This window comes from Terrapene carolina, unplaced genomic scaffold (assembly GCF_002925995.2).
Source record: "Terrapene carolina triunguis isolate 2854851 unplaced genomic scaffold, T_m_triunguis-2.0 Scaffold58, whole genome shotgun sequence".
Taxonomy (NCBI): domain Eukaryota; kingdom Metazoa; phylum Chordata; order Testudines; family Emydidae; genus Terrapene; species Terrapene triunguis.
The window spans coordinates 4,582,890-4,608,404 of record NW_020664409.1 but is presented as its reverse complement, the minus strand read 5'-3'; the positions used below and the strand labels follow the sequence as shown (position 1 = coordinate 4,608,404).

General features: G+C 40.2%; 1 protein-coding gene across 4 annotated transcripts in view; it reads left to right on the top strand.

Annotated features, from left to right (window-relative positions):
* LOC112108759 (TBC1 domain family member 7) overlaps positions 1 to 23,882 on the top strand; it is a 24,193-nt gene extending 311 nt beyond the window's left edge. The window contains exons 2-9 of one of the 4 annotated variants that reach the window (XM_026660217.2): positions 175 to 276; positions 5,544 to 5,663; positions 5,909 to 5,989; positions 9,767 to 9,954; positions 11,115 to 11,252; positions 15,138 to 15,283; positions 22,412 to 22,541; positions 23,633 to 23,882. In XM_026660217.2, coding sequence (XP_026516002.1) covers positions 5,552 to 5,663; positions 5,909 to 5,989; positions 9,767 to 9,954; positions 11,115 to 11,252; positions 15,138 to 15,283; positions 22,412 to 22,541; positions 23,633 to 23,719 — 882 coding nt within the window. In that variant the 5' untranslated portion in view covers positions 175 to 276; positions 5,544 to 5,551 and the 3' untranslated portion in view covers positions 23,720 to 23,882. Of the gene's footprint in view, positions 1 to 12; positions 277 to 2,435; positions 5,079 to 5,543; positions 5,664 to 5,908; positions 5,990 to 9,766; positions 9,955 to 11,114; positions 11,253 to 15,137; positions 15,284 to 22,411; positions 22,542 to 23,632 lie in introns of those variants that run through there. The other 3 variants (XM_024202984.3, XM_024202985.3, XM_026660226.1) reach the window with 3 other exon arrangements.
* Positions 23,883 to 25,515: the final 1,633 nt, after the last annotated feature.

Genomic DNA, 25,515 nt, shown 5'->3' with positions numbered 1-25,515 from the left:
TTTCACCTGAAGTTGATCGAACCAAATGGTTACATCAGGAGTAGCACAATTTATTGCAGTAATGCCTCCTTCATATTTATAAATTGGGCAGTAGGTAATGATATGTTCGATGGTCTGTTGTGGGGAACCACACTTGCACACCAGGGAGTCCTTGATTTTCCATCTGTGCATTAGATATCCGCATCTACCATGGTTGGTTTGAATTCGGTTCAGAGTTGACCAAGATGACTGGGGAAGGTCAAACCCAGGAACCTTCTGCGTGGGATCTGGCACAAGGTGCTTATTTTTTAACTCTTGTTTAGCCCAATCTGCTTTCCAAGCCTCCTGATCATAGCCTGATTGTATGAGGCTAAACGAATGTTCCCAGAAAGGCTTGTGGGATTTAAGATGTTGGGGCGGGGGACGTTGTCATGGTCATGGTCAATAGGAAGACATCTGTTTTCCTGGAATCACTGAGCTTCGCGGAATGTTGCAGCAGTTAGGTGTATCGGCGGGGGAGTGATGCTAGACAGGACAGGTAGCCAGGGTGTTGGAGTCAACTTAAGGGTTCCCATGATGCACCACTTCACTGTATTCAGCTGGGTCTCCACAAGTCATGTGTGGCTGCACAATATTCAGCTACTGAATATACAAGTGCTATTGCAGATGTTCGCAACACTGATGCACCCCAGGTTATACCTGCTAGTTTCAGGATTATGTTGGCTCTCGTTTTTATCTTTGCAGCTACCTTCTCAAGATGGTCATGGAAGGTGAGGGTGGTGTCGAGTTTCACTCTGAGATATGTTGGAGACTAATCGTGTTGCACATTTTTACCACAGAAAGCTACTTTGTGTGTTTTTGGCACTCTTATCAAGATGAAATGCGCTTACTATTGTTTTTCCAGTGTTTACTTTGAACCTCCATTTCCAGAAATATTGTTCCATATTTTGGATGTCCTCAGTTAATGCTTTCTCAATGTCATGGAGGTTTGCTTGTATTGTCATGAAAAGATCATCTGCATATCCACATTTTCATGATTTAACTGGAGACGTGTCACTTATGTAAATATTAAAAGGGTTGGCAGTACAGAGCCTTGTGGTAGCCCGTTGTTTATGAAATGGGGTGAGCTGTTCTTATTACCCAGGTACCCCTGTAGGCGTCTGTTACTCAGCATGGTCAACAGCAGGTGAAGTGTGTTTGCTAGCAAGGTATAATTTTAGCAAGTTTCAGCATCAGGCCCTTAATCCATACAGTATCGTACGCAGATGAGAGGTCAACAAATATTGTGCCAGTCTTTAAGGTTTTTTTTGATAGCCAGCCTCAATGTGAATTGTGAGTGCCAGAACTTGGTCACAACAACTAAGTTTTGGCCGGAAGAGCCTGCCTGTTCCACACAGGGATAATTGGCTCAGAAAAAGGGCGTATTCTTTTGAGGAGGCTATGTTGAAGAAGTTCATAGGTCGTACATAGTAGAGAAATTGGCCTATCTCAGTGGCTTTCAAACTTTTTTACTGGTGACCCCTTTCACATAGCAAGCCTCTGAGTGCGACCCCCCTTATAAATTAAAAACTCTTTTTTTTCTATATTTAACACCATTATAAATGCTGGAGGCAAAGCGGGATTTGGGGTGGAGGCTGATAGCTTGCGACCCCCCATGCAATAACCTTGTGACCCCCTGAGGGGTCCTGACCCTCAGTTTGAGAACCCCTGGCCTATCTCTTCCTGCTTTATCAGGGGGCTTTCCAGGCTTTGGAGTGGCAGTTACCATTGACTCACGCCATATTTCAGGGATCCGTACTGTTCTTAAGGTAACAGAGTACAATGTAGCTAGCCATTGGAGTCCTTTGGGGCCGAGATGGTGGAGGAATTCTGGCGGAATACCGTCAGGGCCTTCAACCTTCCCTTTTTTCATCATGGCAAGTCCTTCTTTTACTTCCTCTATGCTGACAGTGACAGGTTCTCCTCAGGGGATTGATGCAAGTGTTCGGTAGAGTTGCTGATACACTTCTCTTCTTGTGTGTTTATCAAGTGGTCCTTTTGTGTTCTCTACCAGTTTGGAGGCTATTGAGTTTGGCCGTTTTTTGTGTGGCCGGTACTCTGTGGCATTGGCAGCCCCAAGACGTCGTAGTAGTGTCCAGGCTTGACAACTTGAATGTGTAAAATCAAGGTTTTGCACCCAATCAAGCCAGCGCTGGCATCTTGCTGTGTCAAAGGAATGTAGCAGGGCTTTTGCGGTATGAGAGCTCCTGGTCTGATTGTATTGCCGGAGCAACTGCTGTGTCTCTCTCATCCAGCAGGGAGTGTGCTTTTTTCGGAAGCCTCAGGGAATGTTCTTCTTTCCTGCTACTTTCAGGAGCCATGCAAACCGTTGATAGCATTTCAGGGCTTTGGAGATGTGTTCCGGCTCTGCTCCAGCTCCAGGCAAAAACCTGCAGCTCCACTGCTCCGGAGCTGCTCCACGCTCCAGCTCTGGGCTCTGCTCCAAAGCCCTGGTGGTGACTATTAAAATCACCTGCATAGATGCATGGAATAGGAGTGCTGGGTAGTGCTGGTTTTGGCCATTTTGTGCCGGGGCTTTATAGACGTTGGTAATGTGGAGCTCCCCTACTTTGATAGTTGTGGCAAATGTGATCTCCTCTTCAGTTGATGGAATAATATTGAAATCTGTGATGGTGTCCTTGATGTATATTTCCAAGCCATATTTAGGATGGTAATGGCTAGTCATTAGATTGTGTCCATAGATATGGTAGTGCCTAGCCTGTTGGTTGTTGCCAACATGGGTCTCTTGCAACATGAAGATATCAATGGTGTAAACCTTCAGCAAGTTTCCAAGGTACTTGAATTTTGCCCATGAGAGTCCTTCAGCATTAAGTTGCAGGATTCTTATTCCAGGGCCTATTTGGCACGTTGTATGGCCCTGAGGAGGAACTTCAGGATTTGTTGAGTTGCTGCTCTAATGACCAGGAGATCGCTGAGCGATGTTTGGTTGCTGAGTTGATGGCATTCGTTGTGAATTCTCACTTAACAGAGTGGGCCCCGTGAAGGCTGCCATCTTCCACTCCGTCATTTTACTACGAGAATATTAATTTTCAACAATATGCTAAAGAACATTTTACTAGCTTTCTATGAGGTATTATAATCAACTAGACTATGCTTATCAGATTAACAAAGTACATTTTGTAATGCAGCATCTTTGCTTTTCTGTTGTTTATTGATTTGATAATTGGCAAAATTCTCTTGATCTGCAAATAAACCTTCTAGGTCATGACCTTGCAGACACTTACGAATACATGCAACTTTATGCAAGTTAATACTCCCATTGAAATCATTGGGATTGTTTGTAGAATGGGACCCTAGTTATAAGTGCTGATTAATAAGGTACTATTATAGCTATAAATAGACTTGGCAGAATTCAGTTTTTATTTTTATAATTTTGATGGATATTATCGATGTTTATTTTTATTTTTATCAATTTAAATTTTCACAGTTGTAGGAAATTATGGGAGGGTCAGACAATTAATGAGTAGACATTGACTTTCAAAAAGTTAAATCTTTATAATGCTTAAAACACAAATTGTCAACATCACATGTCAAAATATACAAAGCAAATATCCTTACAGAAAACTAGTACGTTCTTAAGCAGCATTTTTCTCACTTTGATTATTGTTGACAGAAATATTTTTTCATCCATTTGTGCATGTCCAGGAAAATTGACGCTTATTGACGCTTACCAATAAAAATCTAATCCTTTCAATCCTCTTTATAAAGGGGCACCACTCTGTCTACATCATGCTTGACTATTGTTTAATAATATTTTACTACTTATTCCTAAATTGCTGCCTTTTAGTTTAATAACCTGGTAATAAGTGTTTCCTGAGAATGAAAATATTTATATAAAGACCAATTGAGTTGTTTGCTTTTTTTCTGCAGAGGTCTCTTAACTAACACACGGAAGACAGTTTTTCCTGTTCAGTTGACCATATGAAATCAAGATTTTAAAGTTGTTTGGTTGCCTGACAAAAAATGTAGTTTTTCCAATTTTGGGGGATATCATCTGATTCTCAAGTAAATCAAAATTAAATGTTTTTGCTACGGTGACAGTTTAAATAGCATTCCTCTGTACAGTTGTACCATAGTTTTTTTTAGGTTTCTCTTATTTTTAGCATTCTGTCACTGTAGGTTTAGTTGTGCCTTTACTTTAATATCTGTTAAAATGTCACTCCACCAACTGTAAGAGAACTGAGACTAATTTGCTGTCTAAATATTATATGTCAAACACAAGTAAAAATTTAAAACTCTTTGGGGCAGGAATGGTTTGGGGTTTTTGTTTGTTTTTTGCTGTGTTTACAGTATCCCTAGCACAATGGGGCTTCTGGCTACTGCTGCAATACAAATTAATAATAAATACTCTAAAGGCCCGATCTTACAGTGCTTGGCTTGTGAAAAGTCTCAAGTGTTTATGTAAGTGAGGCATTTTGGGATCATCCCCAAAGAAGGATATGTCTCCAGTAATGTGAATAGTGTCTGTCTAGTTTTGAAATCTAAATGTGATCTGATCAAACACAATAAACACAAATCTTTTACTACTACTTGGTTTTGGGTGCTAATTTTGGCCCTGATACAACAAAGACCTACATACTTGCAAGATCAGGGGCTTTGTGTATATCCATAAATACGTTTTGTTTCTGGTCCTCCTATAAGCCACTAGAGAACCATAGCTGAAAAAGGCTCTATGCTTGTGCCATTCGCTCCAAAAACAAATTAAAAAAAAAAAAATTCTTGTCAAATTTGCCATATATTTTTGGACATCAAGGTCAGGATTGTTTTTCATTACTCTGAGTTCCAGCATAGTGCTTCTTAGCTTTTGCAAATCCTCAAATTACGAGAGATCCTCTCTGTAAAAAATTGAGTTCAATCACAATGGAAATTTTCTATCCGAAAATCTAATGTACACATTGCATAATATGCAACATATTTTTTAAGATAGGGATAATTTATTTATATTTCTTTGATCTAGAATGACAAGCTCAGGGTTGTGGTTGATGCTGTGCATGCTGACAACATGAGTATCTTATTGAAATCTGCACAGTCTTTGACAGGTCTGCATTCATCCACCTCTACTCTTTGAGCTTAATGCTCTGTTATCAGTTTCTCAGTTATCCTTGTGTAGTAGGCACTGACAGTTTTACTTGTCTGGATAGTAGTTCTACTTATCCAAGCTTGTGAGCAGTCAGATTTCTCACAAAATAATCATATATTGTTTTAATAGATTTTGCGAAACAAAGTGTCTTTATTTTTCTAAAGCAATGTAACTTATTACCCAGTTTATTCTCTTTGAAATCTGACTCCGTTAGATCTACCCTACTTAGTCCAAAGTCTATTTTTCAGTGGTGTCTGTCTGGGATGCACGTGTCTTGAAAGTCTTTCAAATTAACTAGATGTTACTCATGCCATAGAGATGAAGGAACTTAATTCTCATCAATATACAAAGGCAGTTTTCTCTAAATTATACCCAACAGTGTGTTGTTACTTTTTTGAACCCCCCCCCCCACCTTCTCCTCCAGAATAAAACATGGCTGAGGATTCTCAGAGAAACTTCCGCTCTGTCTACTATGAAAAAGTGGGATTTCGTGGTGTTGAAGAAAAGAAATCATTGGAAATCCTACTGAAAGATGATCGATTGGGTGAGTTGATCCCACTATTTCCTGTACTTTCTGGGCATGATTTTTGGTTGTGCTGAAAACCCACAACTAACTGAAGTCAAACTTTTTTACTGGTGACCCCTTTCACATAGCATAGTCCTTTTAAAGAGCAATTTGCAGATGTAGATCTGCAACTAAAGAATTGTCCTGTTTCGGTGAATCAATGCCACTATTGAAAATATTTCAAGTTTTTAAAATGTTTTGAAAAATATTTGCTTTCTTTGCAGATATTGAGAAACTTTGCACATTTAGTCAAAGATTTCCTCTCCCATCCATGTATCGTATCCTGGTGTGGAAGGTGCTTTTAGGTATGACATGTGAGACTGTGGTTTTAACTGTAGAAATAAGAATAAGCTGGGTATTTGTCATTTGTTTGGGGGATTGTAAAAACATGGAATACTCTGTTTTGTGACCAGTTGCTAATGATAGACATGGGTCCACTTCTGCGTACTCACAAGTTTCACACAGAGAACATTTAATGTACACATGCAAGTTAACGATTTGACTTTCTGTTTTACGCATGCATTTTGGGAACTGTTGTACGTGCGGTTTTACAAAATTAGGTAATTGAATTTAACTTCTATAAATGTGCTTATAATGTCATGGACATTGATATGAATAATTAGTGTGGGTAAAGTTGGATGTTTAATATAAATAGCTGACATCTAATAGGGTTTTCAGTATTGTCAAAAAAAATTGGACATCTAAGTGAAACTGAATCGCTGATCAAAACTAGATTTTAAAAAGGGATTTGTATTGAACTGATTATTTAATAGAATATGTCTGTGGTTAGAATCCCTATTGTAGTAAGCTTTCCAACAAAGATTAGCTCTAATTTTTCTTCTAATGTTAAATGATATTTGCCATTGGAGAGGAGAAGGAAACCAGGACCATAAATAGGCCAAGTCCTAGATTCTGTGTAGCAAGTGAGTCAGATTACTAATTCCAACAGTATTAATGGTGCTTTGGAACAGCTTTTTCAGTTTATTGGATTTATTAGGTGTGAACTAACGAAGCTGGGGGTGTGCGTAGCGCAGGAATAGTAATAATTCTTAGAACTATGAACGTGCCAAACTTCACCTTTAGGATGCTTTTCAAACATTAGCTAACCTTACAGGAATATTACCAGTTTGAACATTTAAAAAAAATCCTTACTTAAATCCCTATTAATGCATTAGTTAATTAAAACTGAAATAAATTTTGGAATCTATTTTTTAACTATTTGTGTCTGCCTATCTACTTTATTCATTGCTATCATGACAATAAAAATAGAGTAGTAAATGTCAGTCTTCTGTCTGCTCAGTTTCACTTCCTGGTTCTCGTGCACCAACACAATGCTTTAGTGTCTGGGTTGCAAACACCGAAGAGGAAAGTTTAAGTCCTGTCTAAAACTTTTCTTGTTAAACATTTTTTGTTCACTTTATTTCAAAAGTGAATTATTTTAAAAATTCATGAATGTCTATGTTAAGATTTGTAAACACTTTTTTGGTGCAAAACCTAAAAGTTGATTCTGAACCTTGTGATACTGTTTCTTTTACTAAATGATCATACATAATGAAATCCTGGGCAATAACAGAATTAAGCTAGGGATAAACACAGTTCTTGAGACAGGTAACTGAAAGTTGTGGAGATTTAGAATCCTTTAAAATGTTGTGAGGAAGAAATATAGATGGTGTTAAGAAGTAAAAGCAGAAGATCTTTCATCCAAAACTGCACTGTTAACTGCACAAAGGAATTTCTGTGCAAAGTTGTAATTCAGTTTAGAGCCAGTAGCATTTGTTCACTGCCTCAGACACCATGATTTGTGAATCTTACAACCCTATGATACAATGAAATGTTGGGTAGGTCGAGTCCTTCTATGTATTTTATATACTAGCTTATATCTTTGTCTGATTCTGAGTATATAGAAAGTGTAAGAAACATATTTACAAATTTCATTTTAAACTCAGTGTGGAAATTTTAAATATGTGAACTCTTTTCAGTTAAACAACCCAGAATAGGGTAAAGCATTCTATAGACACCTTGGGTCTGCTGAGGCACAAGGGATAGTTGAGTGCAGGGAGAATTGCTTGTAATGTCTTCAAAGATTTTTCTTAGTGTAAACATTCATCAGGAACTGCAATCCAAAACATCTCTGCCTTGAGGATTGGAACAACAGCCTTATCCATTTCTGTGGGGAAGCATTGTCTCTTGTAAAGAAATTTACTAGTTTAGCAAGAGGGTTGCAATCCCATCAATGAACTACTTCTAAAATTGGATTTGAAAGATGATCGGCCCTGATGCCTTCCTAGGTTATAAAGTGTGCCATATATATATCCTGCTTAATTTCCTCAATAAAGTATGGCTCATTGTAGCTAAGTGGAGGGTCTATTGCACTAAAATGATTTATAGACTTCACTGCATTTTTTGTGACTACCTTTTCTCTGTCTGCCTAGGGTCAGTTTTCTAGATTTAACCTGTAAATTTAGAAGCATGTACTTGCTTAGTTATGATGGCTTGTTCAATCCCAGCTGTTAGGATGCAGCCTGATTTGCTCTGGCAGTTTGAAGAAAAGTATCTGTATCTATTTTATTTGGTACTCAAATTCTGTGATTTCCTGGGTTAACACTTGGGATTACTATTCTCCTTCATTTAAAGAGAGGCAAAAGCAGCAGATTAACCTGATTCAAGACTAATTTTGAAGAGTGCCTCCTTCTGATTAGTTCCTACAAAACTACTGATTAGTTTTACACCATTAGTGATACATAGGAGCATTTCTGCTTTGGCCTCATTGGGATCTTACTTTTGTTGAAGTCACTGGCAGTTTTGCTATTAACTTCAGTGGTAGCAAGATAAAGTCCTAAGTGAGGTGAAATCATTAGGATGAAGGAAAGTGCTCAATTAAGAGAGCACTAGAGGAAAGATGTCATATGAGGCTGTTATAGGGTGACCAGATGTCCCGATTTTATAGGGACAGCCCTGATTTTGGGGTCTTTTTCTTATATAGGCTCCTATTACCCCCCACCCCGTCCCAATTTTTCACACTTGCTATCGGGTCACCCTAGTCTGTTATGGATATCATAAATCATGTATCAGGACAGTGGAAAGATAACTTATCCTTCTTGTAATGGTGGTAGAAAGATTGGCGTTTAACATAATCAGCTGTGTTATGTGAGGAAAATTTAGTGTGTTACATGCTTCTTTGGCTGACATGGTTATGGGGCCTCTACCTGAAATTGATTCATCCTGTGTTATTGAAATTACTTCCCACCACTGATTCAGAGGAAGATTGATCTCTCTGGTAAAGTCTGTAAAGAAGGTTCCACTGCGGGTAATGTAAATTAAATAAGAAAGTTGCACAGTACCTTTGTGTTACTTATATGCACACACACAACCCTGATATTCTTAGAGGGACCGTAGAATTTTGGAAAGGGAAGTGTTCTGTTTTTGTATCACTGCTCTTCAATCTAGGCTGCTGATGATTTGTTATGCTGTTGGTAAAGCATTTGTATAGGAAGTGCCCATTTTGTTTTTTTCTATGAGACCATGAATGTCTTAATTAACTAAGGAATAAAATATTTGTTCTGCAGCTACGTTTATCTCCAAAACAAAGGGAAGGCTCAGCACAAATACACAAAAAACGCAATATAGTAAATGCTGCAGATAAATCCAAGCCAATGGCAGTTTTGATTTTTTTTTTAAATGCATTTACTTCATTACATCATTAAACTAATTTCCCCTCATTCCAAACAATGAAACCTCTTCTCAACATACCAGCCTCCAGTGACCTCATGGACAAAAAATGATCAGCCTGATGCTGAGGCCTAAAAGGGGATCAGTAAACCAAGTCCGTGAATAAATCATTCCTGCATTCGGTCAACACATGACCTTCCGTTTTAATAAATATTATTATTTGCTTGTTCTGTGTCGTCTTGTCTTTATAAGATTCCATACTGTAACTTTTAACCAAGCTCACATGAGTAAGAGCTGCATGATTGGGACCTACATCTTTTGCAGGCTGTATATTAGTACATATTGAAGTAAGTGTAGCCCCTTAGAAAGAGGATTCACTGCTTTCCTTCTCTCTCTCTTTTTTTTTTTTTTAGGAATTATTCCTCCTCACCATGAATCTCATGCTCTGGTGATGAAGTACCGAACAGAACAATATAGGGATGTGTATCATGCCCTCCAAGTAATTCGGTTTATCAAGGATTCTACCCCACAGGTTGAAGTTTTCCTTCGCATGCATCAACTGGAGTCGGGAAGGTTGCCTCGAAATCTGGCTTTTCCTCTGGTCAGTTATTGTTTCTTTTGACTTTCAACAGAACTCTTTCAGATAAAAGAAACATTAAACTGAAACTATTAATAGCATGAAAGATATACACAGAGACAAAATGAAGTGTGTGTAAAAACAGGATACTAATATCAAATTCTAGGTTTTACTCAAACTGTACATTCGTTCATTTCCCCCAAATTCTTGCATAAGCTTTTATGCCTTAAAATCTTTTTTATATTTTTTTTTCTGGACTTTGTTGCCTTTTGTATTCTAGCTCCTACCTTCATTTCTTTTTGTCTAAAATGCCTTAAAGCAAATGACAATCTTGCTGCCGCAGGGATTCCTGAATGTCTTGGGGCCGGGCCACTAAAAGCAGTGATTTATGCAACTTACATTGTGTTCCTAAATTATTGCAATTTACTAACCTGGCATTTTTGTTAACCTGAGCTGTTTTGGGGTTTTATTCAAGCATTTAATGCCGCTACAGAACTACTTGACCATTGATGATGGGAGTTCTGCTATCTAATAGTTAATTTCCATGACTTCTATTCCCTTTCCGTGTCTAAAAGCAGAGAGCATGATATAATCTTGGTGACAGGGAAATCTAACATTTAGTGAAAGGAAGAGAACATCAACTCAATATGTACTTGAGATGCTACTTTGGGAATAAGGTGCCTTGTCCCATGGGGGAGAGTTTACTAGTATCCAGGTAATTAAAAGTCTACAGAAGTGGCCTTTTATCTAAAACAAAATCATTCTGTACTCATCAACATCTATAAGCAAAGAGCAATTCTATAAACTAGCAAGCATCGTGGTGTAAAAGGGAGGAGGATGGCCCCATTTATTTGATAGAACACACACCATTAATATTGACTCATGTCACCTGATACGGAGAACTTTTTATTTCTATTACATGACTGAGCCATGCCAAACTTCTGTCACTTTTTTTTAAAAATATAAACCCCTTTTATTTATTTAATTTATTTATTTATTTCAGTATTTTACAGAAAATACAGTTATGCAGTTATTGCCAAATGCTTGAATTATGTCAGTACCATTTCTCGTTTCACATATTTGTTCAGTTCATCTATCAAAATTACAGGGTCAGGGAATCACAATAACTTACATGGGCAGCCCAACAATTCTGTGGATCCCAATTTTCTGTTTTTGTTTTCTAGGAACCAGAAGATGAAGTGTTTCTTGCCATAGCTAAAGCCATGGAGGAAGTGGTGGAGGATAATATCGACTGCTACTGGCTTGTCAGTAGTTTTGTGAATCAGTTAAACAACAAATACAAAGATTCGTTACCACAGCTGGTAAGTATTGTTTGTGAAAAGAGACTGAGTGGAGTGGGGGGAGATGTGACTTGGTATGCACTGAACATCTTGGGAGCTACGTCTAGGAGCTAGCAAGGGACTGGATGTCAGTAGGCCTGGTTCTGTTCTGCCACTAGCTACTATAAAATAATAATATAGGCCTCCAGTTGTGCTTTGTAAATTCCCTGATAGAAACTTTGTGGTGTAAGAAATTGGTCTTGTTTGCTAAAACATGTTTCAATTGCATTTTGAATTTTTAGACTTTTAAGTTAAACAAACATGTACAGGTTTGAGCACAGATAGGATTTAGCTTTTGTATCTGTAACCCGCTGCTGTGGATATCCAGAGCTGTGAGCCACTGGGTTACCCTCTGCCTCAGCAAGCGTGAGTTTTGCTGGCGACTAGACTGTGTCTCAGCTCTCTGCCACACCAGCCCAGTCTTCCTCATCAGCTAGGTCCTCAAGGCTCTCCTGGCCCAGACCTTGCCTAGCAGGTAACAGTCACCCCTGAGCTCCTCAGAGATGGTTTCTCTGCAATGCACAGCCCTTACCACTCTGCATTCACAGAAGATACTAAGTTTGCCACTCTGTTAAAAGAGTCAGTACATCACAGGTTTATTAATCTAACTGAAGTAAATACACCCATCTTTTCAAACAGCACTGAGTTGGTTTATAGTAAAAGTAAAACAAGTTTATTAATAGAAAAACATGGATTAAGTGATACCATGTAAAAGAGATAAAGGAAGAAATGGTTACAAGCAAATACAAGTGAAAACACACATCAAAAAGTCTAAAATTTAATCTAGCAAGATATAGTCTTTGTTCAAGATGGTTTCTCTCACACCGAGTTTCCTTGACAGCTTTTTACTGGTTGGCTTGGCCAAGACCTATCACAGAGATCAAATTGCTTGGTTTCTTTGTCTCCTTAAGGTGAAGGAGCCCTATAGTATCTTTCTGTTCCTTATATCCCCAAAGAGATGTCTTTGTCTTACAGATCAGAAAGACCTCCTGGGTATTCAGTCTCCTGTATCTCTCTGCGGTGCAGGAGTCAGTTAATTCTCTGTCCCTTGAGTTCAGGCTCAAGAGAACCCCCACTGGCTTAGCTTAATAGCTTTGTTTTTGGCTAATGTGTAAATCGAGGTAAACCCACATTCCTCGGTCTAAGATAGACCTGTTTATTACCTTTACCTAGGCTAAACTGTCTTTGCCTTAAGGATGGTCTACATTTAAAACGCTACAGTGGCACAGCTGCAGCACTTTAGTGTAGACACTACCTACACTGATGGGAGGGGTTCTCCCGTTGTCATAGGTAATCCACTTCCCCGAGAGGCGGTAGCTATGTTGATGGAACCATGTTGCTCAGTGGTGTGGATTTTTCATACCTCTGACGGACCTAATTAAACTGACCTAGTTTTCTAGTGTAGACCGGTTCTTAAATATGTTCTAGTACAGTAACTCCTCACTTAACATCCTCCCGCTTAACGTTGTTTTGAAGTTCCATCACTGCTCCATTAGGGAACATGCTCGTTTAAAGTTGTGCAATGCTCCCTTATAACGTTGTTTGGCTGCCTGCTCTGTCCACTGCTTGTAGGATTCTGTGGAAGAGCAGCGACTTTACAAGAGAGCATTGCACAAGTTCCTCTTTTCCGCCTCCTCTTCCTCCCTCCCAGTGCTTCAGCTTAGGACTTTCTGGGAAGGAGGGAGGGAGTGGGGAAGTGCCGTGTCTCCGCTCCTCCCTCTCCCTCCCAGAAAGTCGTAAGCACCGCCAAACAGCTGTTTGGTGGCAGGGAAGCACTGGCAGGAAGGGGGAGGAGCGGGGACGCAGTGTGCTCCAGGGAGGAGTTGGAGTGGGGGTGGGAAGAGGTGGGCCTGGAGTGGAGCGGGGACGGGAAGAGGTGGGCCTGGAGCATCTCCCGGCAAAGTCGGTGCCTGTTCTTCTGGGGGAAAGCTGCCACTGCTGCTGCACAAAGTGCTTCCTAGCTATGGGCTATGCCCGTGTAGGGTAAGCCAGGGGCACTTCCCAACCACAGTACAGTACTATACGGTACAGTATATAATGCCTTTTGTCTGCCCCAAAAAAATTTCCTTGGAACCTAACCCCTGCATTTACATTAAATCTTATGGGAAAATTGGATTGGTTTCACGTCATTTCACTTTAAGTTGCATTTTTCAGGAACATAACTACAATAAGTGAGGAGTTACTGTAATGTTATACAGAGGGAATTCATTACTTTACATATAAGGTTAACACATGTATTTTATAATAAATTAGTAATCAACATGTTTTTAGCTTTCATATGATACCTCATAAGGCATATTTTGTACAAATATTATTGCAGTGGTGTGTAGGGTGTAAATACAGGGATGCCTAGGGTCACAGTATCCAAGCTCAACTGGAATTCCTACAACTGCAGTCACTTTTTAAAAATTATTTTGATTTTAAACAAAATCTGTCACAAGCCTAATTACACCGACAATTCTGTACTTTGCATCAGACCACCTGTAGAGCTGTTTAAATTGTTCTGTCTACTACTGCGTATCACATATTCTTCATTAGCCGATATTCAGGCAACAGGTGCTGGTGCTGGTTTTGAACTGAGAACAGGTTTTGTTGTTTTAGGAAAACAATACATTTTGAATCAAATTGCAATAAAATGTCAGTTTAGTAGGTTGAGTTCTTTTGTTAGTGGACATTTAAAGCAGGTAATGTTGAGTTTCTGCAGAATTTCTTTGTTAAAGGCAACTCGAAGAAATTTTTTTTTAGGTTTACTAGTATTTATAAGAAATCTATTGCTTTATCTAGACCTTTCAAATAACATTACAGTAAGAAACCTGTTCATAAACCGTGTCCACTCATGTAAATACATACCTGGGGGCCTGATCCTGCACAATTGAAGTCAATGAGTGGAAGCTCAAATCCTTAATGTAGATACACGTTCCTGTTATAAAATAGTTGTTTTGTAAACCCGCCATCTGTTACTGGAGTTAATACACTCAACTACATCAATTGCCATAATTATTAGTGTTTGCATGCCTGAAGGGGTGTTTTCACAAGTGTTCTCATTAGCAAGAGAGGGGGCTATAGATCCTTCACTCCCAGATTTTTTTCAATCGTTTATGTATTCTATCAAAAATAGGAATTTTGGAATACAGCCACAGGAAAATCTTTTTGCCTTTGACAACTGTAAAATTAGTCATTTGTCCAGCTGTCAGAAAATAGTGAAACTTTTGTGTTTTTTATATAAAAAGATTGGAATTATAAATGCATAATGATGATTTTTAAATTCACTCTTTTTTTAAACCCCACCATTATATACCATTCTGCTGGTCTTTCTAAAAACACTTCTGACAGGCTTTTTTTAAACAGCAAACAATGCTTTTAATAAGTTGCATAGTGATTTGCTCTGAGACGTGATTTCTCCTGTTTTGCTGCATTGTGTGTTGGTTTTGTGATGTGCTCAAATGGAGCTAGGTTTGTGATGAACTAAACTCAGTTTTACTTGTGATGGTAGCAGCAATTGAAAGCTGGTCCCCAAATGGTGAAAGTTTAGTGCAGGTATAATCCTCTGCGCCACCTGAAATTCTGACTCCTTACTACACAAAGGAACAAATGCTACAGTATTTAGAAGCCCTCATAATGGTAGGTGATTTTTTTTAGGAGGGGGGAACCAGTTGGGTTAGCAAATATGCTATCAGCCAAATGCAGAGTTCAATAAACCTTGCCATAGGTGAATGTGACCTTGCAGTACATTATCTAATATTAATATTTTAGCATTTGCTTTTTACATGTGTTTAATTTTGAGACACTTGTCTTAAAGCGAGAATCAACTCTGAGTTCCATTTGATGTGAGGTATTTAAAACTTTGCTTCCCTGTTCTTTCTACAGCCAAAAGTTCTTGAACAGTATTTGAATGTTGAAGATAACAGACTCCTGGCGCATCTGAAGGCCTGCTCTGCAGTGAGCAAACTTCCTTACAATCTTTGGTTTAAGAAGTGTTTTGCAGGGTGTTTACCTGAATCCAGTTTACAGAGGCAAGTGTTCTCGTGTGTGTGTGTGTGTGTGTTTGTTTGTTTGTTTGTTTAGGAATTTCAGCTTTGTTTAGCTGCTAGTACAAGATAACTTCTCTTATTTCATCACCCAGAATATGAACTAGATTTGAGGAAAACTGATTTTAAAGTAGCACTGATTTAGAAATCATAACAAAATTTGATGTGACTCCACTTATTACAGATATAAGATCTTTTTAAAAGTGTGGATTTTTTTGGTATTTAAAAAAGTTGAGGTTAAAATGTAAGAATTTTGGCTGTGTGTGCTAACACCACTTAAAACCCCAAATCCCTATTTTGTGACATACAGCTAAAGGCACCTGAATTTTCAGATGTTTTAGTTGCAGTTACTGCTTCACTAAGTGAATGTTTACTCTTGATTATCATTGAATTTAAAAATATAGTGGGAGAGTTTGTTTAAAAATATAGCACTTGATATGTTAAGCATGACAAAGTCCATGAAAATAAAGCATACGCTGGGCTAGTCTACACTACACAGGCTTTGCCAATACAGCTGTGTTAGTATAGTTATACCAGCAGAGTCCCTAGTGGAGATGTTAGCTTGAAGGATCGGAGCCTGTTTATCACTGTAGTAGCTAAGTGTTTTTTAAAATACACCTCTACCCCGATACAACGCGACCCGATATAACACGAATTCGGATATAACGCGGTAAAGCAGTGCTCCAGGGGGGGTGGGGCTGAGCACTCCGGCGGATCAAAGCAAGTTTGATATAACGCGGTTTCACCTATAATGCGGTAAGATTTTTTGGCTCCCGAGGACAGCGTTATATCGGGGTAGAGATGTATTTACTTTAAAATGCATAAGTCAGTCATGGTAGGTGGCATTCTTGTTCTGTCAATGTCTCAGAAACAAAAGACAAACCTAAAAACATGAGCCAAACCTATTTATTTTAATACAATTGTTTCCTCTTCATTTCACTCTGAGAATTAATTCTTCTTCTTCGAGTGCTTGCTCATGCTTTTTCTATGTTAGGTGTGTCCGTGCCCAAGTGCACAGCTGCTGGAGATTTTTTCTGTAGTGGTATCTGTAGGGCCGGCTCTGGTGCCCACTGGAGCCTCGCGCTCAAGTGCTGGTATATGGAGTGCCACCAGCCACACACCCTCTCAGTCCCTTCTTACTGTCCATAACAGTTGCAGGAATGCTTCTTGTGATTGCAAGTTCCCTTGTGGTTTTCTTGGACTGTTTTAGACTTTTCTCTTGTAAATAGTTAAAATAGTTGTTTAGTTAGAGTCCTAACTGGGATATTGTCCCAGGGATGGGGCATGCTCCAGTCCCTGGGCTTTAAGCCACGTGCTGCCTGTCACAAACCTATGCCCATGAGTGACCCGCACATGAGCTGCCTTAAGTGCCTCGGTGAGGCATGTCAAAGAGAAGTGCAGGATCTGCAAGGGCTTCAGGCTGTGCCCCCTCAAGGACAGAGACATTTGGCAGAAAGCCCTATTGATGGAAGCCGCCCTCCGTCCAGCTTCAGAGCTGTCCCATTCTGATTTGGCACCGAGCACGCCTGCCTCGGTGTGGAGTGCTCCACTGATACCATGCCTTTCCCGGCACCGTACCCTTCACCTGTGCCCAAGAAGAGGCACAAAAATCAATGGGCTGACAAGGGACGCTCTCCAGTACCGCGGACAGTCAGGTGGCTAGGGACCTGATGTCTCTCCCAGTGACGCCAACACCTCGAGACCCAGGCCCGACTCTGGGGAATCCTTGAAGGTGGTTCCCTTGGGGGAGAAACCTTCTATGAGGCCACCTCATTGGCCTTCAACCCAGTGCCGATCACCGTCGCAGCAGCGGTTGCCAGCTCAACTACGGGCCGCAGCGCCGTTCGCCAGCTTCCTGGTCTCCATTCCCGCCCTCCCAGCACTGATCTCCAGCACTGTGTTGAGCATCTCTGGCACTGAGGCACTGACTTCGCACCACCGCTCCCCCGTGTGACACCGCTCTCTGGCTCACCGCCATAGCCATCAGCAAGTGGCAGCGAGGAGTCCTCCTTGGGGTCCAAACGCAGCTCTCCTCCGAGACAGCAACGACATCATTCTTACGGGCTGGATTTCACTGCAGGTCCGTCATTGGGGCCATGGCCATTGGTTCAGTGTCTGGCCCAGTGGCACTGTTGGAACCCCTGAAGGGGGTTCCCTCCCATGCTGGGACCATATTCCCAGCAGGCATCCTCGGTAGTTTCCGAAAGACGGAGCCTGGCTCTGATGTGACTGGCTCAACTCAGAACCGGATCCTGGTACTGAAACCCGGCGGTTCCGGCACAATCAGTACCGGCAGTGGATGGAGAGCCAGCCACACCAGCAGTGACAGCCGTCTCCTCGTCTTCCCCTGATGAGGCGGTTTTTGCTTCAATCTGTTTTAGACTACCTGCTCCGCCTCAAGCACCAAGGCCTGGCCATTTTGTCGATCATGGTGCACTTGGCAGCTATCTCAGCCTTCCACCCTCCAATCTAGGGCAGATGAGTCTTCTCCCATGAAATGACAATCAGGTTCCTGAAGGGGTTGGAGAGAGACTACCTCCAGATTCACAACCCAATCCCTCCATGGGACTTAAATCTGGTGCTGTCTTGGCCATGGGTCTTCCCCCCTGCCCCCCTTCAAGCTACTAGCCTCCTGCTCCCTGCTGCTGCTCTTGTGGAAGGTTGCTTTCTTGGTAGGGGTCACGTCAGCCTGGCGGGTCTCCGAGATAAGAGCACTAACATCAGAATTCCCTTACACGGTGTTCTATAAGGACAAGTTCCAGCTTCATCCCCACCTGGTGGTCTTACCAAAGATGTCATAGCTCCATTATAGTCAGGACATCTTCCTACCTGTCTTCTTCCCGAAGCCTGGCAAGACTAATGAGGAGCATCGGTTGCACTCTTTTGATGTTAGACGGGCCTTAGCCTTTTACATCAAGAGAACTAAACCCTTCCGTAAGCTGACTCAGCTTTTTGTCGCAGTGGCAGACAGGATGAAGAGCTGGCTGGTTTCCTCTCAGAGGATCTTGTCGTGGATAACTGCCTGCATCAAGTTCTACTATGAACAAGCAGGGCACAAACTGCCCATTCCGTCAGAACGCAGGCTTCTTCAGGAGAGTTCCTCGCACAAGTACCAATTCAAGATATCTGCAGAGCTGCTACCTGGTCTTCGGTCCATACCCTTGCATCCCATTACACCATCACCCAGCAGGCCCGGGACAATGCCAGCTTCGGCAGAGTGGTGTTGCAAGGCGGATGTCTGTAAACTCCGAGCCCACCTCCAGGGATACTGCTTGTGAGTCACCTAACGTGGAAATGACATGAGCAAGAAGAAAAAACAGTTACCTGTCTTTCATAACTGTTGTTCTTGGAGATGTGTTGCTCATGTCCATTCCATAAGCCGCCCCCCCCACCCCAGTGTCGGAGTTGGCAGCAAGAAGGAACTGAGAGGGTGCAGGGCTGGCGGCATCCCATATACCGACACATGAGCGCAGGGCTTCAGGGGGCACCAGACCTGGCCCTACGGATACCACGAAGGGAAAAATCTCCAGCAGCGTGCACGTGGGTGCATACACACCTAACATGGAAACGACATGAGCAACATTTCTTGAAGAGCAACAGTTACAAAAGGTAGGTAACCATTTTTTATGCTTAAATGTGTATTTATGCTGGATACAAGGAGATTATAGGTGCATACACCGCTATCTCGATATAACGCGACCCGATATAACACGAATTCGGATATAACGTGGTAAAGCAGTGCTCCGGGGGGGCGGGGCTGCGCACTCCGGTGAATCAAAGCAAGTTCAATATAACGCAGTTTCACCTATAACGCGGTAAGATTTTTTGGCTCCCGAGGACAGCGTTATATCGAGGTAGAGGTGTATTTGTACAGACTTCATAGTAATGAATGAAGTATTGCCAATTTTTGAAAAACAAAACAGTATTTCAGGACAGTTACTGAAAGTCCTGGTAATGAACTGAGATAAGGCAGAATAAGAATTTACTTGATGAGGAATCTAAGAAGTTGCCCTGAGAACCTTCTAGGATTTTATTCTTTTTACACAGACTTGTAATGTGTGCCTTGCTTACAGAAAAGTGTAGATGTGGAATAGTTCTTTGCATTCTTTGAAAGAACAACACACAGTAAATAAAACTTGATGTGCATAGGATTTTGCATGAAGCTTACTTTGTTTCAGCTTCATATTATTTAATTTTGTATTTTTTCCCCTTGTAATTGTCAGTATGTTTTTGTGCAGTGAAGGAACGGTAGGAGAGCCCTTCTGTGGCTAGTTTAACACCTATTACATTTCTAAGGATGTTAGTCTCACACAAAAAATCTCACCAACCCATTGTAACGAGTAGAACGTTTACTTTAACTTTCAGTGACAGTGAGTAGGACTTCTAGTACAGTTTAAATTTCTGTAGTCATTTCCCCATCAATGTAATAATAAATTAACTTTCACAAGTTTTCTGAAGCCATAAACCGTGAAAGTATGTCTGATCCTAAAAGTTAGGATAAGAACACTTGAACTAATAAAGATGTAAGGTGTAAAAACTATGTAAGAAAATACCTAATTACAAAAATAAATCAATAAATAAACTCAGTGGCCTTCTACGTTAGCCTTTTTTCTATCATTTTCTACTGCTGCAGCTCGGTTGGTGGTAGCACTAGCATAGACAAGGCACTGATAACTGCTAGTGTATTTATCATCATGTCATACACTCCCATTCCCATTATTGTTTTAAATTAATTGAGCTGCATGGACAGTAATAATAGCTGGAAGTTAAGGAGAGAGGGCAAGAGGAGACAGAGTTGGTTAGTGCTAACATTGGCCAGGTCTACACTACACACCTCTGGTATTATAACTACGTCTCTCGGGGTTTGAAAAATCCACACCCCTGAGCGATGTAGTTATACTGAATTTAACCCCCTATGTAATCCGCCTCTTGGGGAGGTGGATTAACTATGCTGATGGGAGAGCTCTCTCCTGTTGGTAGGAGCATCTTCACTTAAGTGCTAAATTGGTGCAGCTGTGCTGATGCAGCATTTTAAGTGTAGCTTTTTTGTCTCCACTCCTTTCCTTAAGTGTGTGTTATGTAAAGCCTCCGCTCAAATGCGATTGTAAGATCTGTAACTTGTATCATTAAGTTCTGCAAGCTTTTTGCAGACTTTGTAACTTCAGTGATTGTTAGCATAGCCTTTGAAGTTTTGTAACCTTTGCAAGCTCTGTAACCTTTTCAAGTTACCACTTGTTTGAACTTCCAAGCTTTGTAATATCCCATCCCTCAATCAGAGAGAGTGTGAACGAGGGAGTGTGTGGGGAAGATAAGGGAGTGTATGTGGGACTGGGTGGAGAGGAACTGCAAGGAGAAGAGAGCCCGTAGCCAAGTGTGCCTGATGTAAACTGCCCTGAGAAGGCAATCACGGAGTGCTGTAAAGTAAAGATGCATGAAAGGAACAGGGACTGGGAATGCTTCTCGGTGACGGACACAGAAGGAAAACTCAGTGTAGGTGACAGGAGCTGCCCAGTTCCAAAATAAAAGGAAGCAGCCAGGCACACAAGGTGCTGCTCCTTGACCTGCTCAGCAGCCTGGATTCGTGACCGCAGGCGGACACACCAGAACTGCCACGCTTCGGCTTCTCGGCCTCCAGGCTGTCTCCGGTAACTCTCCACCTGTGTAAGTGTGTGGGTGCATGAGGGAATGAATGCAGTGAATGTGTGCGTGTATGAATAAGCTCCACCTCTTTTCTATCTGACCTAACAGTGGCATCGTAATAAAACTAATACAAGTGTGACCCTGGGTTGGTTTTTAGGGGAACAGAGGTAACGTTAGACTGGGGATTAGTTAACTAATTGTAGTTGTTTTAATATGAGCATTTAAATGAAATGACTGAAATGCTTGTTTGGGAACAGGTTGAGTCTCAATGGATATGTTTCGGGATTTTTTAAAACCCATGCTGTTACCTTTCTGTAATGAATTCAGTCACCACACCAATTAAATCTGGCAGCAGAATCATGAAAGAAGGCTGGATGTGTCACAGCAGCTTAGTTTTAATACATGTTGGAAAGACTCTTGCCCTGCTCTCTTTAGGATTATAATTATTTGTGCAGTCACTACAAGTTATACTTCTAGTGTCTGGGAAGTAAACGTTGTCTGGGGCACTATCATTTGGCTTGTGCCTTTTCTTCTTGACTTGTGATGTATAAAGTAGGCCTGAGGATTTTATGGTTTTTTACACATTCACGTCCTGTGTAGATTTTACAATGATTGGAGAATGAGCACAAATGGTGACATCAAGAGCTATGATAATGAAGGTTGAAGAATTGAAAGAGGGAGGGATTATTTTTTTAATAAGGAGTCATGTAGTGAAACTACTTGCAGCCTTTGGAAATTTACCATTCAGGTTCCCGTCTAAAGTTGTCATCTGTAGCTTTATGCAGCATACTAGGGGGGTGGATGTGAGGAAGAGAGTGGGTTGGGAGGGTCAGTAGATGTTATCTGTGTATAATTATTATTTACAGAAACATAATTGGCGATACCATGTTGATATCAGTTACACTTCTCATACAATAAGCTGGAATATTTGGTCAAAGTAGGTATACTTGTTTAGTTAGCTTAGCACTTTATTCTGTCTGAACTTTTAGTTTCAGTTGGTTAACTATTTGACAAATGTCTTTATAGATATGCTAATTTTATTCCTTTTCTTGGCACCAGGAAAAAAATCTCATTGTCACTGATACTGTTGTGACAGTCATCCATGTGTAATAATTAAGCTTACCAGAACAAGATCTGCTTGTTAAATTTTAGCTTATAATCGTCTAACAATGCAGAACATCTGTATGTGTTTTATTTCTAATTGGGGTCTTTGTGTAAGGTTGGCAGCAATAGGCACTACTACTGTACTGCTCTGCCCTTAATCCATCATAGTTAGAGATTTAGTAGAAGTCATTAACTTGTAACGTTTGATTTCCTTACTTTGAATATAGATGGTACTGGTACAGGTACTGCATGTATAATTTAGTACATTGCTACATTCATGGAAATTATATGAAAAAGAGATTTGTTGCACTGAATAAAAGATTAGAACAGATTAGTATGGTTTGTTGACTTTGTTACTTACTATTTTAGGGTTTGGGACAAAGTTATTAGTGGATCCTGCAAGATTCTTGTTTTTGTTGCTCTGGAGATTTTATTAACCTTTAAAATGAAGATAATGGCCCTGACTAACGCAGAGAAGATCACACAGTTTCTGGAAAATGTAAGTACTCATCCTAGCTGTGCATTGTTTTTGGTGGTATAGCAAATATTTTCAGGTTTAAAAAAAAACAAAAAACTTTTTTTGTCCCTTGTTAATTCAGTTAGGATAAAAAGCATTGCAAAATGAGTTACGTGATATTACCTGCAATTCTGAGAACTGGGTAATACTCAATCTGCCTTATCTTCCTCAGTTTTAGTGACAGTTTGATTGTGGGTTTAATGTAGAAAAGCAATGTTCAGTTTTTGTATGTATTTTTATTTAGTGGTAATATTTTAAATTTTAAGTTTACCATAGTTCTAATAGCAGTTGCAGTCATTACAATGTTACTAACTTTTAGGAGGAAAGGAATCCATAAGGTGGCTGGTCTCAGGGTTTTAGCAATGGCTGATGTAGGCTTTTACCTTTAGAGGCCAAATTGATAACCACCTTCAGAAAAATCCATCGGGATTATGGGGAGAACCCACTGTCCTTTAAGTTTCCCCAAATTGTTCTGTTGAGGGTGATTTGGGCTCCTCTTCCTCCCCCACACTGAATGAGTGGAGCTTTCCAGGTATCCATGGAGGCAACAGGCTCTCTGCATGGACCATCAATGCCTCAGCACTGCCTTGAGCCATCTTGCTAGGACTTGTCGTATCCTGGCATTGGATCCCACTCATGTTCATGTGGTACTGAGAGATTTCTGTGGAAAAGTTAGTGTAGCTTCAAGCTGTGTTAATTTGTTGAAATTCCTCACAAGGTTGATGGCACAATGCTACCTGGCCCTGGCCTGCTCCCTCCCCAAAGAGTGCTCACTGTGGAGGTGACTGAAACACCGCCCTCCACCTCCATTTATGTGGAAACAATGAGATTGTTTCTCTGAGAGCTGGGTGCCAATCTGACTAGGCCTGAACACATGGGATCCATCCAAAGGCAGCTCCTACCTATGCCCAAAATAAATATTGATTAGGGGCAAGAAATGACAAGTTTGGAAAGTGAAATAAACAGAATGGAGAATAGAAATAAATATTACTTTGAGTGATTGGATATTTTGTTTGAGGCTCTTTGACTACCTTGTTAAATTTAACACAAACCTTTCTCCTGATCTTTTGTAGATTCCTCAAGATAACACTGATGCAATAGTGAGCAAAGCTATTGATTTGTGGCACAAACATTGTGGGACACCGGTACATTTGGTATGAGAACTTGCTGCAGTCCTCAAGGTTTGGAAGGACATACCTTCTGATTATCCTTCCCTAGATTAGTATCTGTAGACATTAAATTGTTTCACATTTTTGCTGTAAATATCACGCTGATTAATTTGTAAATTGTTGCAGTAAAAATAAAGACTGAGTTGTGCTGTGATGAGCAGTAATTTTGGTAATATAGTTGCAACATTCAAATGGGATAGTGCAGTGGCTCTCAACCTTTCCAGACTGCTGTATCCCTTTCAGGAGTCTGATTTGTCTTGTGAACCCCAAGTTTCACCTCACTTAAAAACTACTTGCTTACAAAATCAGATATAAAAATACAAAAGTGTCACAGCACACTATTACAAAAAATAGTGAAAAATTGCTTACTTTCCTCTTTTTGCCATATAATTGTAAAATAAATGGATTGGAATATAAATATTGTACTTGCATTCCGTGTATAGTATAGAGGGTAATATAAACAAATCATTGTATGAATTATTTTAGTTTGTACTGACTTCGCTAGTGCTTTTTATATAGCCTGTCGTAAAACTAGGCAAATATCTAGATGAGTAGATGTACCCCTGGGGTATGCATCTCCTTGGTTGAGGACCACTGGGCTAGGGTCCTCTGAATTGTAGCATTAACGTAAGTTGTTTAGCAAGGGAAGATCTAATACACAATGCAAGAACAGATTTGCATGCCTCTTTATGACACACTAAACTAGTTACATTTTGTGTCTATATAAGACAATTAAAGAAAGCTGTCCTTTGTGGTGTGTATATATACACACTAATAAAATGACAGCCTTTTAGTGCCGTGGAATTAAAAATGTTAAATCAAGTACTAAGGGAAAAAAACTTGTTACAGCATTGAATTACATATTAGTAGACAGTCTGAAACAAGTGATAGTGTTTTGAACACAGAAGGGAACAGGCTTTAAAATGTTAATGGTTATTAGGTAATACCTCAATTTATGGTTAAGAACAGTGGCAGCAGTGCATTAGACTATGGTAAATAAGCAGCTTGCTAAAAACTGTATAAAATTGTGAATTATTGTGTCTTGTTCTGGAATGCAGAAACAGATGGATTTTTTTTTTAAATGGCATTTATAAATATCTTAACAGAAGAAAGTGATTTAGCTACCACTGCCATCCCCAAGATCCTCCCTTATAATTCAGGTTAGACACTGAGACAGATCAGTAGCCATGATTGAAATGCTTTACCAAAATTGTGTTTGGTGGCTTTAATCTCTTCCAAGCCAACACCTTTCCCTACGGGTTCAATACAGTAGAGTGAGGAGCACCTCATCTCTCCTTCAAGCCAGTGGAAGTTGAAGATTGCCTCTTGAGAACCAGACTCTCACTGTATTGCAGGGTCAAGCTGTGTACAGGTTTGAGCAAGTGATGAACAGATCTCTCCTATCAGATGAGGTGGATTTAAAAAAAATTGAGTATTAAATAAGCCTGTTTAACATAGATTGTTTTTGCTGCCAAGTTTTAATGAAAGTCAGTGTGTAAGCACCCGGAACCAGAGTGAGAGTGCTAAATTAGCTTTTGATAGTAGTAGCCTCTTTTGCAGCTGTAGAGAATATTTTCTTCACTTCAGTTTATTCAACTAGTTCATCCAAACTGTTTGGAAGAAGAAAACAAGCTTTTCTGCTTTGTTCAGTTCCCAGTCTATTAGTAAACTAGGTGTGAAAATAGCTCTACTAGTTCTAAAATCTTGAAGGACATGGTAACCAAAAAAATTCAGTTCAATTCTCTAACTGTAAAGTAAAATATTTCCTTTGTGTAGAGCAGGGTGGG